This window comes from Dipodomys spectabilis, unplaced genomic scaffold (assembly GCF_019054845.1).
Source record: "Dipodomys spectabilis isolate Male_0828 unplaced genomic scaffold, ASM1905484v1 ptg000147l, whole genome shotgun sequence".
Classification (NCBI taxonomy): Eukaryota; Metazoa; Chordata; class Mammalia; order Rodentia; family Heteromyidae; genus Dipodomys; species Dipodomys spectabilis.
The window spans coordinates 5,016,830-5,037,825 of record NW_024870824.1 but is presented as its reverse complement, the minus strand read 5'-3'; the positions used below and the strand labels follow the sequence as shown (position 1 = coordinate 5,037,825).

Sequence of the window (20,996 nt, the reverse complement as noted above, 5' to 3'; positions counted from 1 at the left end):
CTCAGCTATGCTAGATATACAGATATATTTTAGGTTAGCATAAGAAAGGGTTTAGAGGGCTGGGAAGGTGCCTCAGTGGTAGAGTGCTTGCCTTGCATGCATGAGGCCCTGTGTTTGATTCCTCAGCACCACATAAGCAGGAAAAAAAAAAGCCGGAAGTGGTGCTGTGGCTCAAGTGGTAGAGTGCAAGCCTTGAACTGTAGAGCTGAGGGACAGCGCCTGGGCCCGGAGTTCAGGCCCCACGACCAGACTCCCACCTCCCCCCCAAAAAAGGGTTTAGAATAAAGAAATTCCTAGAACTTGAAGGACAATTCTGTGGTTCAGAAGTAAAAGATTACTTAACATTTAATTTCATCCACTTGCATAATGAATTTTGTCTTAAGTAGTTGTTAAGGTTGAAAATGTCATGTCATGATGAGGGAGGATGGTCTATTGCCTGAGAATCACAAAAAGACAGTCTGAACTAAATGAAGACCCTAAGGTTTTCCACCTGTTTATTATGCAGCATACTATGGACTTGAGGTAGTGCCTGACCTGCCTTCTGACAGTTCCCTTATGAGAACCTCTGTCTTCTCAGTGATGCATTTCAGCTGTCAAAAGTATTTAAGATGCCTGGTACTGGTGTCTCACGCCTGTAATCGTAGCTACTCAGGCTGAAATCCGAGGCTCACAGTTGAAAGCCAGCCCAAATGAGACTTCTTTCCAATTAACCGTCCAAAATGTGGGACTTGTGATATGACTCAACTGGTAGAGTACTAATTATGAGTAAAAAAAGTTGAGAAAGAGGACAAGGCCCTGAGTTCAAACACTGGTAGCAGTGCACACACATGGACACATGCACGCATGCATGGACACACACATAGCTATTCACCATTAGAGAATTCTTCCTGATATATCTAGACCTTGGCCTGGGAGTGGTGATTGCTCTAGTTCTCAGGAGAACTAGATGAGAAGAGGGGAGGCTCTGGCAGGCTACCATGGGCAGTGTTTGCTAGTGCTAGCCAGAAGCTGGAAACAAGTGTTTACAATAGCTTGTTCTGATGTTTTCACCTAGTGTCTATATGTTGTATTTCTTACAGCTAGTGATGCTGTACATATGTTTCTCAGTAGTATTAACATGCTGTGAAAGAATAATGTTTGGAAATGTGTCATGGAGATCTTACTAAATGATATACTTTTTTTTGCATTGCCTTTCAGAATGAAAGCCATAGAGAGTCCCAATAAGGATGATGATACCCAGTGGCTGACCTACTGGGTAGTATATGGCGTGTTCAGCATTGCTGAATTCTTCTCTGATCTCTTCCTCTCCTGGTTCCCCTTCTACTACATGCTAAAGGTACATTGGCTTCCTTCCACATATGTATTTGCTTTGTTCTCCACCACTAAAACACTATCTCAGCACCTATACACAAGAAATAGGAACAAATACTTAAATGTTAGAGATCTGTGGGTCTGTCTTAGATTACAAATAAGATAGGATTCAAAGTCTACTTTCCTTTAGGTATTGTCTAGGAAATAGCCAAAGCAATTCTGTGCTCAAGATGTGTTTAATATAGTAAGGGATGTAATGTAAATACTACAACCTAGGACAGGTACTGCTGTTAATTTACTGACCTTACATCTTTATGTAATGTCCACATGTGATGTGGAAGCCCTGTAAATTTCAGCAGGTTATCAGTTATTCATGGTGAGAGACAGGAATCATTATTTCTAGAAGAAAAACTACTTTCTTATAAGTTTGGAGGAAGAAGAGGTATAGTTACCTTTTTTAGAAAGTCGCTACAGTGACTTTGGCAGGTGTAGTAGCTGGGGATCAGCTCTTCCAAATCTTACGTTGGCCTAGGACTAGCCTTAGTTGTCAGCATTTGAGGAATAGGAAAAGAAGTTTAAATTTATTCCTAATGGGACTTCTGACTTGTAGGGGTGAGTGAATATGAGAAAGTTCATGACTTTTAATGGTGGCCTTTTCTCACTGAATGGAACATGCTGTCTTCAGATGATTCAAGTATCTTCCAAAGAAGTCTTACTTCTCATTGGTTGGTATAATGTGAACAATGCAGACTGTACTAACACCTAGAGAAGGTACATGTTCCACCCTTAAAGTTCCCGGGTTGTCTTCTTTCCCTTCTTATTTTTTCTACTAGTATTCATTTTCATAAGGCTACACATGACATGAAGGTTCAGATAATTCTATAAGATTTAAAAAAATAATTTGGGGTCTGGGAAGTTGGCTCAGTGGTAGACTGCTTGCCTTGCATGCATGAGGCCCTGAGTTCTACACTAAACACTACATAAGCAGAAAAAAGCTGGAAGTGGTGCTGTGGCTCAAGTGGTAGGGCACTAGCCTTGAGCTGAAGAGCTGAGGGACAGTGCCCACGCCCAGAGTTCAGCCCCCATGACTGACAAAAACAAAAAACAAACCCCCAAAACCAATTGTACATCTTTCTTAAAAGCAACCATTTTCAGTTCATTTATGGCAATTTATTTTATTTTTTACTTCTCTGTGTATAAGAAAATGCTTGATTTAGTCAACTATTTTTCTGTTTTATACACTAACTTTTTATACCCATTGACAGTAGAGATTTGGCTCTTTCATTCTTCATCTCTGCCATGTAACATCACATTCCTGTGTTCCTGTCCTTCTAAGGAGTATACATAATCAATATGATAGTACCTACCATCAAACATTCATTGCTTAGAACATTATGACTTTGAGCCAGGTACCAGTGGCTCAGGCATGTAATCATCGCTACTGAGAAAACAGACCTGGTGAGTCTCAGTTTGAAGCCAGCCTGGGCAGAAAAGTCTATGTGACTCGATCTCCAATAAATCAGCAAAATGCTAGCTTGAGGTGTGGCTTAATTGATAGAGGCCAGCCAAGCAAGCAAGTTGAGCAAGCAAACTGAGTAGTCTTCAGGCCCTGAGTTCAAATCTAAGTACCAGCAAAAACTAAACAAAATCCCTACAGACTTTGAAAATGCTCTTTTAGTTTGAGCACAGTATACAGTAGTGTTCCTATAGTATATTTTCTTGCAACAAATCATTTTTATTTACATGACCTATTTAAAATATTCTTATTTCAATTTTTGCTACATAGTCTGTGTATTTGTGAACTTTTTTTTTTGGTGCCAGTACTGTGGCTTGAACTTGGCTTTAAAAAAAATAAAAATGCATGTTTTATTTATCTAATAATTTGAGATTAGTTGGAGCTATGACAAATATATATATATTTTTTTTGTCGGTCGTGGGGCTTGAACTCTGGGCCTAGGCGCTGTTCCTCAGCTCTTCAGCTCAAGGCGAGCGCTATACCACTTGAGCTACAGCGCCACTTCCGGTTTTCTAGTGGTTTATTGGAGATAGGAGTCTCACGGTCTCTCCTGCCCGGGCTGGCTTTGAACCGCGATCCTCAGATCTCAGCCTCCTGAGTAGCTAGGATTACAGGCGTGAGCCACCAGCGCCCGGCTATGACAAATATATTTAAAAAATATATTTATTTGTTTATTTTTATTAAATAGTTGTACAAAGGGTTTCAATTCCAAAAATCAGGTTATGAGTACAATGCATCTTGATTAATGTCACCCCTTCCGTATTCTCCCCCATTCTTCCCCATTCCATCCCTACCCTCAAGTTGTGTAGTTCAAGTTTTACATAATGTACATTGAATGTATTGACTGCAGTTGCTCATCCTTCCTCCCTCTATTCCTGTGCCTGCCTCTCCCCTGCCATTGCTGTTCCTTTATGAACATATTAGACTACCATATTCTCCTCTTCACCTCTTGAGTAGCTAGGATTAAAGACATTCATCACTATGTCTGATTTTTTTTTCTTTTTTGGTCTAACACCAGGACTTGAACTTAGTATCCTACACTTTTGCTCATTGGCTGGCACTTTTCCACTGGGCCTTACCTCCAACTCACCTGGCTTTTTTTTTGTATATATTTTTTATTGTAAAGATACTGTACAGAGGAGTTACAGTTACATGAGTAAGGTAATGAGTACATTTCCTATTGAGCCTTGTTACCTCCTCCTTTGTTTTTCCCTTACCATCCCTTCCCTCTCTTCCCCACCCCCCTTTTTTTTGTCGGTCATGGGGCTTGAACTTTGGGCCTGAGCACTGACCCTGAGCTCTTCAGCTCAAGGCTGGCTTCTGGGCCACTTGAGCCACAGAGCCACTTCCAGTTTTCTGGTGGTTAATTGTAGATAAGAATCTCACTGACTTTCCTGCCTGGGCTGACTTTGAACTACAATCCTCAGATCCTAGCCTCCTGAGTAGCTAGGATTTCTAGGCATGAGCCACCAGCACCCAGCTCTGGCTTGTTTTTTGAGTTAGAGTCTCCCTAGCTGGAATTGCAGGTGTGAATCACCAAACACCAGGCAACAGCTCTTTACTGTTTTTCTGAGTAGTTTAATGAAGATAAGAGTCTCATGGCCTTCCTGCCTAAACTGGCTTCAAACTGCAATCCTTAGATCTCAGCCTCCTGGTAGCTAGGATTACAGACCACTGGTGTCTGGCTCATTCAGTATTCTTTTTTTTTTTTTCGGTTGATCATGGGGCTTAAACTCCGGGCCTGGGCTCTGTCCCTCAGCTCTTCAGCTCTACCACTTGAGCCACAGCGCCACTTCCAGTTTTCTGGTGGTCAATTGGAGATAAGAGTCTCATGGACTTTCCTACCCAGAGTGGCTTTGAACGTGATCCTCAAATCTCAGCCTCCTGAGTAGCTAGGATTACAGGTGTGAGCCACCAGCATCCAGCTTTCATTCAGTATTCTTTAACATAGTTGTCTAACCTGTTATAGATGGTAATTTATCAATTTCCCTATTGAAAAATGAATAGCTATATTCCCTATTACAATGAGTAGCCTTCATTTTAAATCATTTTCTACATTTATTTCTAGAATAAGATTAAATAGACTCTAGCAGATTGAAATCCTGATCCAGACTGTCACCTATACCATTCCACCCATTGACAAAGAACATGAATTTTTCTTTTAATAACTGTAGAAGTCCAAAAACAGATAAACATTCCTCTTATTGTGTTCATTTTAGCTTTTATGTATACATGCCAAGCAGTCGTTTTTGTTTTGTTTTGTTTTTCCTTGAGATAGCATCTCACTGTGTTACCCAAGCTGGCTTCAAACTCCTTGGCTAAAGTGATCCTTGTGCTTGGGCCTCCCAAGTAACTGGGACTACTACAGACATGTGCCACTGTGACCAGCTTGAACATTTGGTTTTAAATTTGGCCTTACTGTTTTTGTGGCTCCATACAGTGGTTTCCTAAGACTGCTTTCTGATCACGCCATTGCATCATGTTGGGAAATAGGTGTTAAAGTATACTTTTTCTGATATTAACTCTCAGTTCTGACTAGGACAGTCCACTGTGTGTTAATCATGTACCTACCCCTTGAAATACCTCTTTGGGAGGAAAATTAAATGATGATAGTATTGGAACCATAGACAGAACTATCTGGCCTGTTTTAATTTATGAATTCATTGCATTAGTACCAGTAGTTACAAAAGTCCAGTTAAAATAGTATGTGCTCTCTTTCTGAACTAAGTAAGAGTGTCCTTATGAGTACCCTTGGGAGAACTGTCAACTGGCACTTGGAGACAGCTTAATGAAAAAGATGGCTACACTTGTGTGAGTGACTTTAATAAACTTGCTATTCCTGGGCTGCAGAATAATTACCTAGATTAAGGAGGGAGTTATAAAAGCTAACAGCTGAATATTGCCTTGAGGATTGAACAGTAATTAACTTTGGTTTTAATATAAGAAAATAATTTCATTTGAAAATTAGAAAATGCTAGAGATTTAGGTAAAGAGCAGTAATTATTTTACTGGCTCAAGACAAAAGGTACCAGAAAGCACTAAATTAACAATATGGATTGTAGAGTACAAAGTAATCATATTGAAGAGATACAAAAACGTTGTTACTTGACTGGTCTTGTCTGGAAATGTTGCTTTAATTTATTCAGAAAAGATATCAGCTTGGCTGGATTGCTGAAGTATTGGCATCTATATAGGCAGGTAATGTTTCAGAAGTTTTCAATGATAGAGCTTTAAGTGTGCTTTCTAATATACTTCCTTCAAATAAGTTGATTTATGACTTTCTTAATACTAAAGAAAAAATGGACTCTTAAAGAGGCTGACTTGCCTAAAGTCATGAACAGACACCCCCCCGCCCCCTTCCTGACTTTTAATTTAATGGCTTGATGGCTCTAGTTCTGATGTGGACATGCGTCTCTCTCTGAGTAACCCAGCCAGAAACCTGCTCTTTTTTTTCCTCATGATGTTTTCTAGACTGGCTTTGAACTCCTGAGCTCTAGAGATCTTCCTGATAGCCACAATTGCACTTAGCTCCATTATTTTAAATGAGAAAAATTTAGATGTATTACAAATCATCTAAAACATCCAGCCAATTTACTGCATATTAATAAAACAAAGCAAAGTATCTCTATGTAAGTAGGAAACACCACATTGGGATGCTAAAAACACCTCCTGCCCTCCAAGTAATTAATATGGTTGGTAAGAAATGACTTTACACAGTACACTCCCTTTTTTCCCCCTTTGGCATGGTGTCTGTTCCTCAAGCTATCTACAAGGTAATCTTAGCACTCAGGAGACAGAGGTAGGAGGATCAAGAGTTCTAGGCCTGAACTATATAGAGACTTTGTCTTAAGGAATTCTGCAGTTGTGTCAAAAATGTAACTCAGGACTTGCTTGCACATTGTTTTGATTAATACAACATACCAAATTTGGGGTATATATTAACATTTTCTTTATAAGTGACCTCATGAAAACATATGAAACTTGGACATTGAAAACCTAAAAGCTAGCCAGGCACCAGTGGCTCGCGCCTGTAATTCTAGCATCTCAGGAGGCTGAGATCTGAGAATCAAGGTTCAAAGCCAGCCCAGGCATGAAAGTCTGTGAGACTCTTATCTACAGTAAACCACTCAGAAAACCAGAAGTAGTGCTGTGGCTCAAGTGGTAGAGCACTAGCCTTGAGCTGAAGAGCTGAGGGACAGTGCCCAGGCCCAGAGTTTAGGCCCCATGACCAACAAAACAAAAATAAAACAAAACAAACAAAAAGCTAAGGGATAGTGCCCAGACCCTGAGTTCAAACCCCAGGATTGGCACACAAAAAAGAACTAATGAATGTTGGTAAAAGACAGTATTTTTATGAGAGCCCCTAGTATGTTAATGAATACTCCAAATACTGTTTTTTAGAAAAAGGTTGTAACAAAGTAGATTTTTAAAAAATTCAAATGCTACATTTTTTTGGTTCAGTTGTAAACTTTTTCTTTAAGATAAAATATTATATTATTTAAGACCAAATGCTACTTTAGAATAGCATTGAATTAAGCTAATAAAGTAATTTACACAAGGTTTACCCAGCTAGTAAGTGGTGGAACCAGGATTGAACCCAATGTTTGTGAGTCTATTCTCTTATCCTCTCTATATTATGCTACATCTTAGAAACCCTGTTTTTTGCTAGGCACAGTGGCTCATGCCTGTAATCCTATCTACTCAGGATCCTGAGGTTGAGGTGGAAAGATCCACCTGAACTCAGGAGTTTGAGGTCAACTTAGACAATATAACAAGTCTCAATCTCTAGATTCTGAGTTTTAATTTTATATTCTTTGTTCTATATTCTTGCTAATTTCCAGTTTCAGGTAGAAGTGTTAAAGTCTATACATGTAGTGTAGTCCATATACATACAATCCTATACATAAAATCCTGACTTAATTTTACATATTTTAAAACTATATTTGGAAGGTGTATGTAATTATAATGTAAAAAATATATATTAAAATTACCAATATACACAAAGGTATATATAATTATAATTTACTAATATTCATGAAGTTGTTTCAAATTTCAGAGAAATTTATAAATTTAGGAATTTAAATTTGCTTGATGGTTGGTTTTTCTTATTATGTTTCTTGTTTTTCTGTGAGTAATGTTTATTATTATGTGAGCTATTTTGGGAGTTGCTGTTTATCTGATAATATTTAAAATTTAGCTACTATATTCATTTCTGTCATCAAATCCATGTGAGCAAGACTTTACATATTTAATAGTGTTATTCCTATACAAATAGAAAAAAAATATTTAATATTTTTAGACCAATGTGGTAATTTTTGTACAGTACCAACTTTCTATATACATATACATAAATATACATAGCATACTTATGTATACTAATTTAAGTGTACTTACATATGTGTGAGTCTACCCACAGACATACATACTTACTAAGCCAGTAATAGTAGTATGTTATGCATCGTTAGAAGCAACAGCTCTTCTAGGTTCTGTAGTCAGCTGAAAAAGATTATACAAACATTAGCATACTGTTTTTTTTTTAAGTAGTTGAGTGTGGTAGCTTAAGCCTATAATCCTCACTACTTAGGAGGTAGAGATCAGGGGATCACAGACCTGGGTGTCATAGGCATAAAAGTCTGTGAAATACCATCTTAACTGATAGGCAGGTACATTGGTGTATGTCTGTCATTCCAGAGACTAAGGGAAAGACAAATTGGAGGATCAGAGTCCAGTGCATAAAGGAAGACCCTATCTCAAAAATAACACAAAAGGGGCTGTTGGAACACCTGCTTAACAAGCATGAGACTTGAGTTCAAATCTTACTACCTTCAGAAAACAGCAAAGTTCTAGACCCGTTTTTTTTTTTTAAGCATCTCAATCATCTGGAAAGAAAATGTTCTAGAGTAACATCATTAAAAATAGCTCCAGGTCAGGCTCTGGTGGCTTTTGCCTGTGAGCCTAGCTGCTCAGGAGATTGAGACCTGAGAATTACTGTTCAGAGTCAGTCTGGGCAGGAAAGTCCTTGAAACAATTATCCAAAAGCCAGAAGTGGAGCTATTGCTCAAGTGTTAGTGACTAGCCTTGACCAGAAAAAGCTCAGGGACAGCACCAAGGTCTTGAATTCAAGCCTCAGGAAAAGTACACACATGCACATGCGTGTGTGTGGGTGTATGTGTACATACTTACTTTGCCAGTACCAGGGCTTGAACCTATGGCCTCTCATCCAACTCAGCTTGCTTGTGGCTGGTGCTCTGCCTCTCACCTTTTTGCTGGTTAATTGGAGATACAATCTTAAGGACTTTTCTGTCCAGATTGGCTTCAAACAAGATCCTCCAGGTTTCAGCGTCTTGAGTACTAGGACTATAGATGTGAATTACTAGGACCCAGCTAAATCCTGTAAACTAAGTTAGTTCCTATGTTGTTTATTAAACATCCTAGGGAAATGAATAAATTATTCTGAATAGTCCCTCTTTGCTTTTCATCTTATGAAGGAATATGCTGAATGAAATTCCAAATTAATATAATTAATTAATAAATGTGCTGGGGATATAACTTAGTGGTGGGATAGCTGCCTAGTATGCCTAAGGCCCTTGGTTTGATGCCCAGCACTGCAAGAGTTTGTAGCTTAGGTTAGCCTCAAACTGATGATCCTTCCAAGGGTGAGATTACAGGCGTGTAAATCTATACCCAACTGTGTACAGGGCTTTTAAACACACAGGTAAGTATACTTCCTTAATGAGTTTTAAGAGTTATATAATAAAAGCTATAAATAAAATAATAAAAGCTTTTGGACCTGGCATGCTTTTTTCCTTTTTTTTGTCAGTTGTGGGGCTTGAACTCTTGGCCTGGGTGCTGTCCCTCAGCTCTTCAGATCAAGGCTAGTGCTCTACCACTTGAGCCACAGCACTACTTCTGGTTTTCTGAATGGTTTATTGGAGATAAGAGTGTCATGGCCTTTCCTACCCAGGCTGGCTTTGAACCTTGATCCTCAGATCTCAGCCTCCTTAGTAGCTAGGATTACAGGTGTGAGCCAATGGTGCTTGGCTTTTAGTTCTTTCCTGTTTAATTTCGGCTTTTTTCTTACCAGTTCATTAATGGTCATGTTTTTTATATAAGAGAAGTCACATACTAACGAGTCTGCAGAAAACACTGGAAATGTACTAGAAAAATTACTAGAGTCAACACCCATCTTCCCAATAGTGTAGGTAGGGTAGATTCTCAGAATGCCCCCTGCTCTCCACTTACCGGTGCTGGCTCTGTTTTGTACAGTGTGGCTTCCTGTTGTGGTGCATGGCCCCGAGCCCTTCTAATGGGGCAGAACTGCTCTACAGGCGCATCATTCGTCCTTTCTTCCTGAAGCACCAGTCCCAGGTAGACAGTGTGGTGCAGGACCTGAAAGACAAAGCCAAAGAGACTGCAGATGCCATTACTAAAGAAGGTAAGACTCAGGGACAACTTGGTTCATTATGTGATACACTAGGCTTAAATACCAGGCTTCTTATACTCCTTGTCCTCTCAGCTTTCATTCAGTGAAATGCCAAGACCCTTATTGGGATTTTTTTTTTTTTTTTTTTTGATCATGGGGCTTGAACTCAGGGCCTGGTGCTGTCCCTGGGCTCTTTTGCTCAAGGCTAACACTTTACCACTTTAAGCCACAGCTCCACTTCCAGTTTTTGAGTGGTTAATTGGAGATGTCTCATGGGGACTTTTCTGCCTAGGCTGGCTTGGAATCATGATCCTCAGATCTCAGCTTCCTGAGTAGCTAAGTTTATAGGTGTGAGCCACCGGTGCCCAGTTGGGATTTCTTTATGAAGAGTTTACCTTTTGTCCTTTTCCCAAGCTTGTTCCCCCCATGAGGCACACATTTAATGCAGCATTCACTTAGCATATTAGGAAAATTACTTCCTTACTGTAGGCAGATATTTTAGGCAGAGATTAATTTATAATTATGTATAAATACAATCTTTGATTCAGATCAGGCTGAGCTGTTTAGTGTGCTGTTCAAATTGATTTTGTTATAGATCCAGAAAGAATGCCCTTTCCCAGCTCCCCTGATTGGTTAATCCCAAATGTTTATTGAGGTGTTTCAAATGTGCCAAGCATGTTCATATATCACTGCCAATGAATCAGCAAACCAAAGAGCCCGTATTTCTTTCTTTCTTTCTTTTTGCTTTTTGTTTATTGGTCAATCATGGGGCTTGAACTCTGGGCCTAGACACTACCCCTCAGCTCTTCAGCTCAAGGCTAGTGCTCTACCACTTGAGCCACAACGCCATTTCTGGCTTTCTGGTGGTTTATTGGAGATAAGTCTCACAGACTTTCCTGCCTGAACCGGCTTTGACCTGTGATCCTCAGATCTCTGCCTCCCTAGTTGCTAGGCTTACAGGCATGAGCCACCAACGTCCAGCCCTATATTTCTTAAAGCTAAAAATTCAATTGAAAAAGCCAATAAAATTAAAAAATTACTTGATATACTTAGTACATGATGTGGAAAAAAAAATAAAGCAGGTACAAAATGACAAGGGCTGGAGGGCTGGAGGGATGATTACAATTTAAATAGGAAAATTAGGAAATCCTCACTTAAAAAGACTATACTAAGTCAGATTCGAAAACAGTAAAGGAAGGAACTTTGGAAAAGACTACTCCAGAAGGAGCTACATGCACAAAACCTTGAGGTAACAGTAAAAGTGATGAGAGGTAGAAGACAAAGTCAGAGAGTTTGGGGACAGAGGCTAGATGATATCACACAATGTTTTACTAGTCACTGGAAAGGCTTTGGCTTTTACTCTTTGAGAAAAAGTGGCGTTCGAGAATTTTGAGCAGAGGGAACAACATTATCTACACCCACTCAATTGAGAATGGACCGGAGGAAACAAGGAAGGAAATTAGGAGAGTAGTTAAAATGCCACTACAGTGATTGGCTGGAGGTGGTAGTATAGTACATTGGTTTGTAGCAGTAGTAGTAGTAGTACTAGTAGTAGTAATAGTAGATAGGGGAGTAATAAATATCAGATTAAAAAAAAATTCAAGACAGAACCTATTGGCTGAAAAATCAAGAACAGGCAGTTAGCCTATACAGTTGGATAGATAGAACTGATTGAGCTGTAGAAGACTTGAGTAGGACAGATATAGATATTGATAGCCAGTTAGATAGAGACATTGAGAGTTCAGAAATAAGGTCTGGAATGGAGAGATATTAGAAGCAATCAAGAAAGCCACGAGAGTGTGGTATCCTTGGGGCCAAGTGAAAAAAGTGAAAGAGGAAGAAGTAATCCTGATGACAGGTTAAGTGAAATGGAGACTGAGAAGTGACTAGTGAATTTAGCAAAGAGGGAGGCACTAGTTATCTTGAGAAAAAATAATTTGGTGGAGTGAAAAAATTTGAGAGAAATGGGAGAAAATGTGTAAGAGAATAAACAACTAAGAGAAATTTCTTGTGAAGAAGGGTAGAACAGGGCAGTAACTAGAAGAAAGAATTGAGGTATGGAGAATCTTTGAACTTTTTTCTTCAGGTAGGGGGAACAAAGCATGTTTGAAAATCAATGGGAGAGATCCAATAGAGAGCAAAAGATGATCAGAATGAAAGGGTGGACTGTGGTTCTTCAGAGCACAGTTCTTTAAAAGTTCTGTACTTTCGGGCTGGGAAGGTGGCTCAGTGGTAGAGCGCTTGCCTTGCATGCTCGAGGCCCTGGGTTCGATTCCTCAGCACCACATAAGCAAAAAGAAAAAAGCCGGAAGTGGCGCTGTGGCTCAAGTGGTAGAGCGCTAGCCTTGAGCTGAAGAGCTGAGGGACAGCGCCCAGGCCCAGAGTTCAGACCCCACGACCGGACCAAAAAAAAAAAAAAAAAAGTTCTGTACTTTCATAGCCGAGTGTTAGAATCTAGTATACAAATAGAGGAACTGACTGGAATAAGAAGAGGGAAATCAAGTTTTATGGGTAGAGATGCTTGTTAGGAGCTTTCAAGAAATGATACTCCGATTACTTCAGATCTCAGTGAAGTAGGAAGAAAGAAGGAAGGAAGGAAGATGATGGTGAAAATGGAGAGTTATGTATAGTTATTAACAAAGATTTTGAAAAACTTTCTGTAAAGGGTCAGATAAATATTTCAGGTGTTATGGGCCATCAAGTTTCTCTTGCAGCTACTCAGTTTTCTCATTTCAGTGTGAAAACAGCCTACATATACATAAAGATTGTGACTGTAGTTTTTTAGCCCTTCTAGGACAGTAGGGGAGAATGATGTGATTGTCTGGCAGAGAGGAAGGCCCACTTGACATTTGTGGTTATAAATTTAAAGTAAAACCAGTTTGTGTTTATTTTTCTTCAGCTACATTCATCTACAGATTAGCTACTGAGAAAGTGGAAAGTTGTGTCAAGTTTATGATTTTAGGCAAATTAATGTTTGAGGATACTTAAGCTGGGTAAGGAAGGAAATGGTGGGGGTAGCCCTCTGAATGGATAATAGAGGGAGAGGGCTGCAACGACAATAGGTGAAGTTTGAGGAGTAAGATACTTGACAAACAAAATTAGTGGCAAGGCTTAGGAACTGAATAAAATGAAATTTTAATTGTATCAAGGACGGGCTGGGAACGTGGCTCAGTGGTAGAGTGCTTGCCTTGCATGCCTGAGGCCCTGGGTTCAATTCCTCAGCACCACATAAGCAGAAAAAGCTGGAAATGGCACTGTGGCTCAAGTGGTAGAGCGCTAGCCTTGAGCTGAAGAGCTGAGGGACAGCGCCCAGGCCCAGAGTTCAGGCCTCATGACCGGCAAAAAAAAAAAAAAAATTGTATCAAGGAATACTATTCCTAAGGAATCTTTGCTTCTTTTGATGTTTAAAGTAGGACATAGGTCTGGGCCCCAGTGACTCATGCAGTCTCATGAGGCTGAGACCTGAGGATCTTGGTTTGAAGACTGCCTAGATAGGAAAGTCCTTCAGAATCTTATTTCCCAAAAACTACCTTCAAAAACCAGAAATAGAGCACTAGCCTTGAACAAAAAGCTTAGAGATAATGCCCAGGCCCTAAATTTAAGCCCCAGGACAGACAGACACCCCCCTCCCCAACAAAAAGTAGAACTTCTGTGATAATCACACAAGAGGTAGGGCTAGATTACTTTCAAGGATTTTGCTCAGTGCTATACCCTTAGCAAAAAAGCTAAGGGATGTTTCTAGACCCTGAATTCAAGCTCTGATACTGGCACAAAAAATTACTTTTTCAAGTCTTCAGGATCTGTGCTCTGAAGAGGTGCCTTGCTAGGTGCCAGTGAATCACACCTGTAATCCTAGCTACTCAGGAGGCTGACATCTGAGGCTCGTGGTTCAAAGCCAGCCCTGGCAGGAAAGTGCATGAGACTCCTATCTCAATAAACCACCAGAAAACCAGAAGTGACACTGTGGCTCAAGTGGTAAAAGTGTTAGCCTTGAGCTGAAGAGCTGAGGGATAGTGCCTAGGCCCAGAATTCAAGACCCATGACTGACCAAAAAAAAAGAAAAATGTGCCTTGTCTGTTTCCTGGAACCCTTCTTAGCCTTGACCACAAACTTCAGTATGCTGTCATCTGCACATGAGTCATCCAAGTGTTGTTATCTACTAGCTACATTAGACACTTAGTTTTTATTACACAACGTTTTGATATAATTTTATTTTCTTCCTAACAGCCAAGAAAGCTACTGTGAATTTGCTGGGTGAAGAAAAGAAAAGCACCTAAACTCTGACTAGGTTGAATTTTCCTGCCCTCTTTACCTTCCTTATAGCTTGATGTTATATTAGGAACTGTGGCATAATCATTTTAATAATGTTGCATTGGAAACATTTTTGATATGTAAAAAAATGGAATGTGTTGTGTGTTTTGTTTAATTTTACTGTCTATATACATAGGAAGCATCTTAATTTTAATTTAATGCAGTGGGCAATATCTAAAATTTTGAAAATATATTTTGCCTCTGTATAGGAAAGCAGGAAAAGACAAATGTTACTACCCTGCAGGAAATACAAACTAAAAATAAAATTACGTATCCCACAGGCTTTCTATTTTACTGGGTTCATTCTGCATGCATTTTCTCTGTACTTAATATTTAGAAAAATCTTTATGGTTCTACTTATTGTAATGGTTCAATTTCACATAATTCTTAAGTGTTTTAATGTATCTGCATAGGTAGATATATAGTTGCAAGAAACTAACTATAACACAAAGTTATTGTGGAGAAGAGACTTAAGAGAAGGTTATGACATTTGTAATTCTTGTACAATAAGACTACATGCTTAAGGCTGAAGATAGTATGTTTGCTGGTGTGATCTACTAAGTTCTTCAGAAAATTAGAATAATGAGTAATATCAAATAAATGAGGTCAGAAGTGAGATTAAATTGAGGTTGGAGTAGTTGTTTTTCCTAACAATTTAGACCTAAATTCTAGAACAACTTTGTAGCTCAGTCACTCTAATGATAAATGGGGAAGCTTGTTCGTATTACTAGTAACAACATGTCAGTAATGACACCTAGCTCTGAGAACAGTTTTGGCACAATAAAAGAAGTATTATATAACCTATCATTGGGTTGGCAGTGGTCAAGTCAAACTGATTTCACCTTTTACTGTGGCCTTCAAGGTCAAATTCAAGAGGCCACCCTAGTTTATGAGTCAATTTTAAATGCCTTCATTTTTATTTTTTGTTTTGGCAAATAGAACAAAAGTATTTAAATTGATTCTTGAATCAAGATGATTGGCTCTTCTCTGGTAAAAGTCAGTGAGAATCATAATGGTATTGCAGATGTAAACATACTAAACATACCAAAAAGAGATGCTGTCACCAAAATATTATAGTCTCAGAGCATTCCTTTTTTTTTTTGGAAATAGTGTTTATTAGGGCTCATATTACTTGAAGAAAAAAAACATTTAGAAAACAGGTAGAATTATTATTGGGAGAAAAATCAAGGCTTGGGGTTATAAACGAAGTATTAAAAAGTACTTAAATCATTTTCCATAAATTTTTGTATGCTTTTCCAGCTGGATGCTGGTGGGTGAGCCTATATTCTTAGCTACTCAGAGGCTGAGATCTGAGGATTGCAGTTTGAAATCAGCCCAGGCACAAAAGTCTGGGACTCTTATCTCCAATTGCCCACCAAAAAGCTGCAAGTGGAACTATAGTTCAAGTAGTAGAGTTTTAGCCTTGAGAAAAAATCTCAGGGGCAGCCTGATTTTAAGCCCCAGGACTGGCAATACATCTCTCCCCACCCCCACACATAGAGCACATTTTTCTTGGTGGCAAAAGGATGAAAATTAGTAACTTCTAGAATATAGAATATAGCATCAGATTGTTAGTATAGAGAATTTGTCAGGCAAGATGAGAAGGCATAAAATGTTACAAACAATTATCAATATAGAAACTACTATAGTAAAAATATAAAGTGTAATTTTTTGTTGACATCACAGCTTTTTCTTACAGTGCTTTCTGCAAGAAATTTGAATTACTACTTTTGGCAGTTGAAGTGTATGTTAATGGTAGAAGTTATGAGCTGAATTTTCTGACTTCCAAAATAAAATGCTGTCATGACTAGAGTGAAAAACTAATGGATCCTGTGTCTACCTAGAAGACAAAAATGTCAATTTGTATATGATTGTTATTTTGAGGGTATAGGAAGTTACAAAAATTCCTACTAAACATTTAAAATTCTTTCAAAGAGTTCCTTGCAGCAATCCTCCCCCTACTTGAAAGCTTTAATCATTCACATCAGCAAGATTACTGCTATTCTGGAATAAGTCTTCCACCCACTGCCTGCAGAAAATTTTCATAGTCTACAAATACCTATCTGAAGATGTGATATACTGAATAGAAATGGATATACAGTAGTCCCCAGTGGAGTCATGAAACCACAAGTAAGACTGAATTATATATACACACATACACAGAGTTTTCCTACACATACCTATGATGAAGTTTATAAATTAGGTGAAGTAAAAAATTATAATAGACAACTTATATTGCAATAAAAGTTGTATGAATGTGGTGTCTCTCAACACTGCTGTACTGTGTGGTTGGCTTTGAGTACTGAAACCAAATAAAGTAAAACCACAGGTATGGGGACCACTAAATATAAGGCATGGCTTAGTATTCATTTATTGTATTTAGTTAAAAATTTGCTCAAATAAATGTGAATTAGGAGAAAAATGAGTTTTATTAACCTTGTTCCTTACCTGGCTCATAGTTTTCCCATAATGTTTTCTGTGACAACACCATAAAGAAAGTATACTAGTAGGGTGCTGGTGGCTCACTACTGTAATCCTAGCTATTCAGGAGGCTGAGATATAGGATTGCTGTTCAAAGTCCAATAACAAAGCATTCAGTAGAAATTACTCAAACACATGGAACTTAAACAGCACACTGCTGAGTAACACCTGGGTCACAGAAGAAATAAAGTTTCTACAATTCAGTGAAAATGAATACAAATCACAAACCTGTGGGAGACGGCAAAAGCAGTTCTGTGGGGCAAATTTGCTCTCAGTTCACACATCAAGAAAACAGAGACGGACCAAGTAAACAATCTCATGATGCAACTAAAACTGCTAGAGAAACACGAAAAAGTTGAACCTAACGTTGATAGATGGAATGAGATAACCAAAAGAAGGACTGAAATTAATGAGAGAGAGACTAAGAAAACTATAAGTAAAATTAAAAAAAAAAAGCTATGGGGTTTTTTAAATAAAATTGATGAACTTTTGGCAAGATTAACTAAAAAAAGAAGAGAGAAGACCCAAATTAATAAGATCAGGGATGCCACAGGAAAAATTACAACAAACATCCAAGACATCCAAACAATTATAAAGAATTATTTCCAGACTCTATACTCACTAAGGAAGGAAAAAAAAAACCTAGCAGAAATGGATAGATTTCTAGAGAAATACAAGTTGCCCAAACTGAACCAAGAAGAAATAAATCAATTAAATAAGTCAATAACTTAATAATGAGATAGAGGAAGCAATCAGAAGCCTTCCAACAAGGAAAAGCCCAGATGGATTCACTGCAGAATTCTATCAGACATTTAAATACCTATACTCCTTACACTCTTCTGAGAAATAGAAACAGAGGGAGCAATCCCAAACTCTGTGAAGCCAATATTACACTCATACCCAAACCAGGCAAAGATGCAACCAAAAAAGAGAACTACAGACCAATCTCTGATGAACACAGATGCAAAACTCAATAAAATTTTAGCCAACAGGAATCCAGAAACATATAAAAAAGATCACACATGATCAAGTAGGCTTTATTCCAGAGATGCAGGGATGGTTTAACATATGTAAATCAATAAGTGTAATCCATCACATCAACAGATCCAAGGTCAAGAACCACATGACTTTCTCCACTGACACAGAAAAGGCTTTTGATAAAATACAACATTGATGTCAAAAGCTCTGTAAAAAATAGGACTAGACGGAACATTCCTTAAAACAATAAAAGCCTTATATGCCAGACTAATAGCAAATATTATACTTAATGGGGAAAAACTACAACCAATTCCCCTAAAAACAGGAATAAGGCAAGGATGCCCACTCTCTCCAATCCTCTTTTTTTTTGCCAAATTTTTTATTGTGATTAAGTGGTTACATAATTTCCCAAATTTCACAGTATTTTGGGATAGTGATGCTCAGTTAAAGTCACAAACACATTCTAACTTTCCTGGAACAAATTGTCTATCATGGTCTATAACATTTATGAGTTCGATGAGCTTTGCGATACAGTTATTTCTTCCACATTGGGTGGTATGTACATTTCTTTTGTTTTGCATAGCATCAGCTGTTCCCTCTTTCCCACTTGTTCCCTCCCTCCCATTGTTGCCATTAAGTTGCTTAGTTCATTTTGGTCAATGTCCAGTGCAGCTGTTATATGTTTTTCTCTGATTCCCTCTAGTTCTGTGTCGTCTTCCTGGTTCCCCTCCGGTGTACACATATATACCATATATGTGATCAGCAGCATGGGGTTATTTAGTAGTAATTCGACCAGATGAGTGGAAGTCCTTTGTTTCTTAAGTCCTGTTAATTTTGTAGTATCACCTAACATTTTGTATTTAACATCCATTTATCAGGGAGACCATGTACCATTTGTCTCTTTGCTCTTGGCTCACCTCACTCGACATGATTTCTTCTAGCTCCATCAATTTCCCTGCAAATGCCATTATTTTGTTATTTCTAATGGCTGCATAATATTCCATTGTGTATAGCTACCACAATTTTTGGATCCATTCATCTGTGGTGGGGCATCTGGGTTGTTTCCATATCCTGGCTATTGTGAACAGTGCTGCAATAAACATGGAGGTGCATGTGTCCTTGTATACTGGTTCCTGTTGTTCAGGATAGATGCCTAGAAGTGGTATGACTGGGCCATAAGGGAGGTCAATATTTAACTTTCTGAGGACCCTCCAGACTACTTTCCAAAGTGGTTGAATAAGTGTACATTCCCACCAGCATGTAATAGGGTTCCTCTTTTTCTTCATCCCCTCCAGCATTTGTCGTTGGCTGACTTGATGTGGGACATTCTGACTGGGGTAAGGTGGTATCTCAGGGTTGTCTTTATTTGCATTTCCTTCACAACCAGGATGATGAACATTTCTCAGGTGTTTCTTTGCCACTTTTATCTCTTCGTCTGAGAAGTCTCTCTTTAGTTCCCTTGCCCATTTAGTAATTGGTTTGTTAGGTTTGGAAGAGATTCGTTTCTTGAGTTCCCTGTATTTACTGGATATTACCCCTTGTCTGATATATTGGTGGTAAATATTTTTTCCCAATTAGTTGGTTGTCTTTCTAGCTTGGTTGCTATAGCTTTAGCTGTGCAGAAGCTTTTTATTTTAAGGTAGTCCATTTGTCCAGTCTCTCTCCAATTTGTTGTGACCCTGGGACTCTGTTCAGGAAGTTCCTTCCTGTGCCTATAAGTTCAAGTGTCTCTCCTACTCTGTCCTGCAATAGTTTCAGAGATTCAGGTTTAATGTTAAGGTCTTTAATCCATTATGAGTTGATGTTGGTGCATGGTGATAGGCTGGGGTCCACTTTTAGTCTTGTGCATGTGGCTGCCCAGTTTTCCCAGTTTTCTTTTTTTTTGTCGGTCGTGGGGCTTGAACTCTGGGCCTGGGAACTGTCCCTCAGCTCTTCAGCTCAAGGCGAGTGCTCTACCACTTGAGCTACAGCACCACTTCCGGTTTTCTGGTGGTTTATTGGAGATAGGAGTCTCACGGTCTCTCCTGCCCGGGCTGGCTTTGAACCGCGATCCTCAGATCTCAGCCTCCTGAGTAGCTAGGATTACAGGCGTGAGCCACCAGCGCCCGGCCCAGTTTTCAACTAGTGGTTGAAGAGGCTGTGTTTCTTCCATTGTATGTTTTTGGCTCCTTTGTCAAATATCAGCTGACTGTAGGCATGTGGATTTATTTCTGGATCTTCTATTCCATTAGTCTTTGGGTCTGTTTTTGTGCCAGTACCATGCTGTCTTTGTTATTATGGCTCTATAGTAGAGTTTGAAGTTTGGCATGGATATTCCTCCCATGTTGTCTTTATTCCCTAGAATTGTTTTGGCTATTCTAGATCTTTTGTTATTCTGTATGAATTTTTGGACTGTTTTCTGTATTTCAGAGATGTACGTCATTGGGATTTTAATAGGAATTGCATTGAATTTGTATATTAATTTTGGCAGTATTGTCACTTTCCATTTCCTATTGTCTTCTGTAATTTCTTTCTTTAACTTTTTATAGTTTTCATTAAATAGTTCTTTTACATCTTTGGTTAGGTTAATTCCTAGATTTTTTTTTTTTTTTGAGTTTATTGTGAATGGGGTTGCTTCCTTTATTTCCCTCTCTGCTTTGCTTGTACATTGTCAGTGTACAGGAAGGCAACTGATTTTTGTGGGTTGATTTTGTATCCTGCTACTTTGCCGATGTGATTTATGATTTCTAAGAGTTTGGGGATGGAGTTTTTGGGATTGCGAAGGTATAGTATCATGTCATCTGCAAAAAGGGATAGTTTAACTTCTTTCCCTATGAGGATCCCTTTAATGTATTTTTCTTGCCTTATTGCCCTGGCTAAGGGTTTCGGGACTATATTGAAGAGGAGTAGAGACAGTGGGCATCCTTGCCTTGTTCCTGATTTTAAGAGAATTGATTGTAGCTTTTCCGCATTAAGTATAATATTGGCTATTGGTCT

The 20,996-nt window shown here is 38.7% G+C and overlaps 1 protein-coding gene across 1 annotated transcript in view; it reads left to right on the top strand.

Annotated features, from left to right (window-relative positions):
* Reep5 (receptor accessory protein 5) overlaps positions 1 to 14,841 on the top strand; it is a 29,305-nt gene extending 14,464 nt beyond the window's left edge. The window contains exons 3-5 of the mRNA XM_042692104.1: positions 1,198 to 1,336; positions 10,094 to 10,262; positions 14,478 to 14,841. Coding sequence (XP_042548038.1) covers positions 1,198 to 1,336; positions 10,094 to 10,262; positions 14,478 to 14,527 — 358 coding nt within the window. The 3' untranslated portion in view covers positions 14,528 to 14,841. The remainder of the gene's footprint in view (positions 1 to 1,197; positions 1,337 to 10,093; positions 10,263 to 14,477) is intronic.
* Positions 14,842 to 20,996: the final 6,155 nt, after the last annotated feature.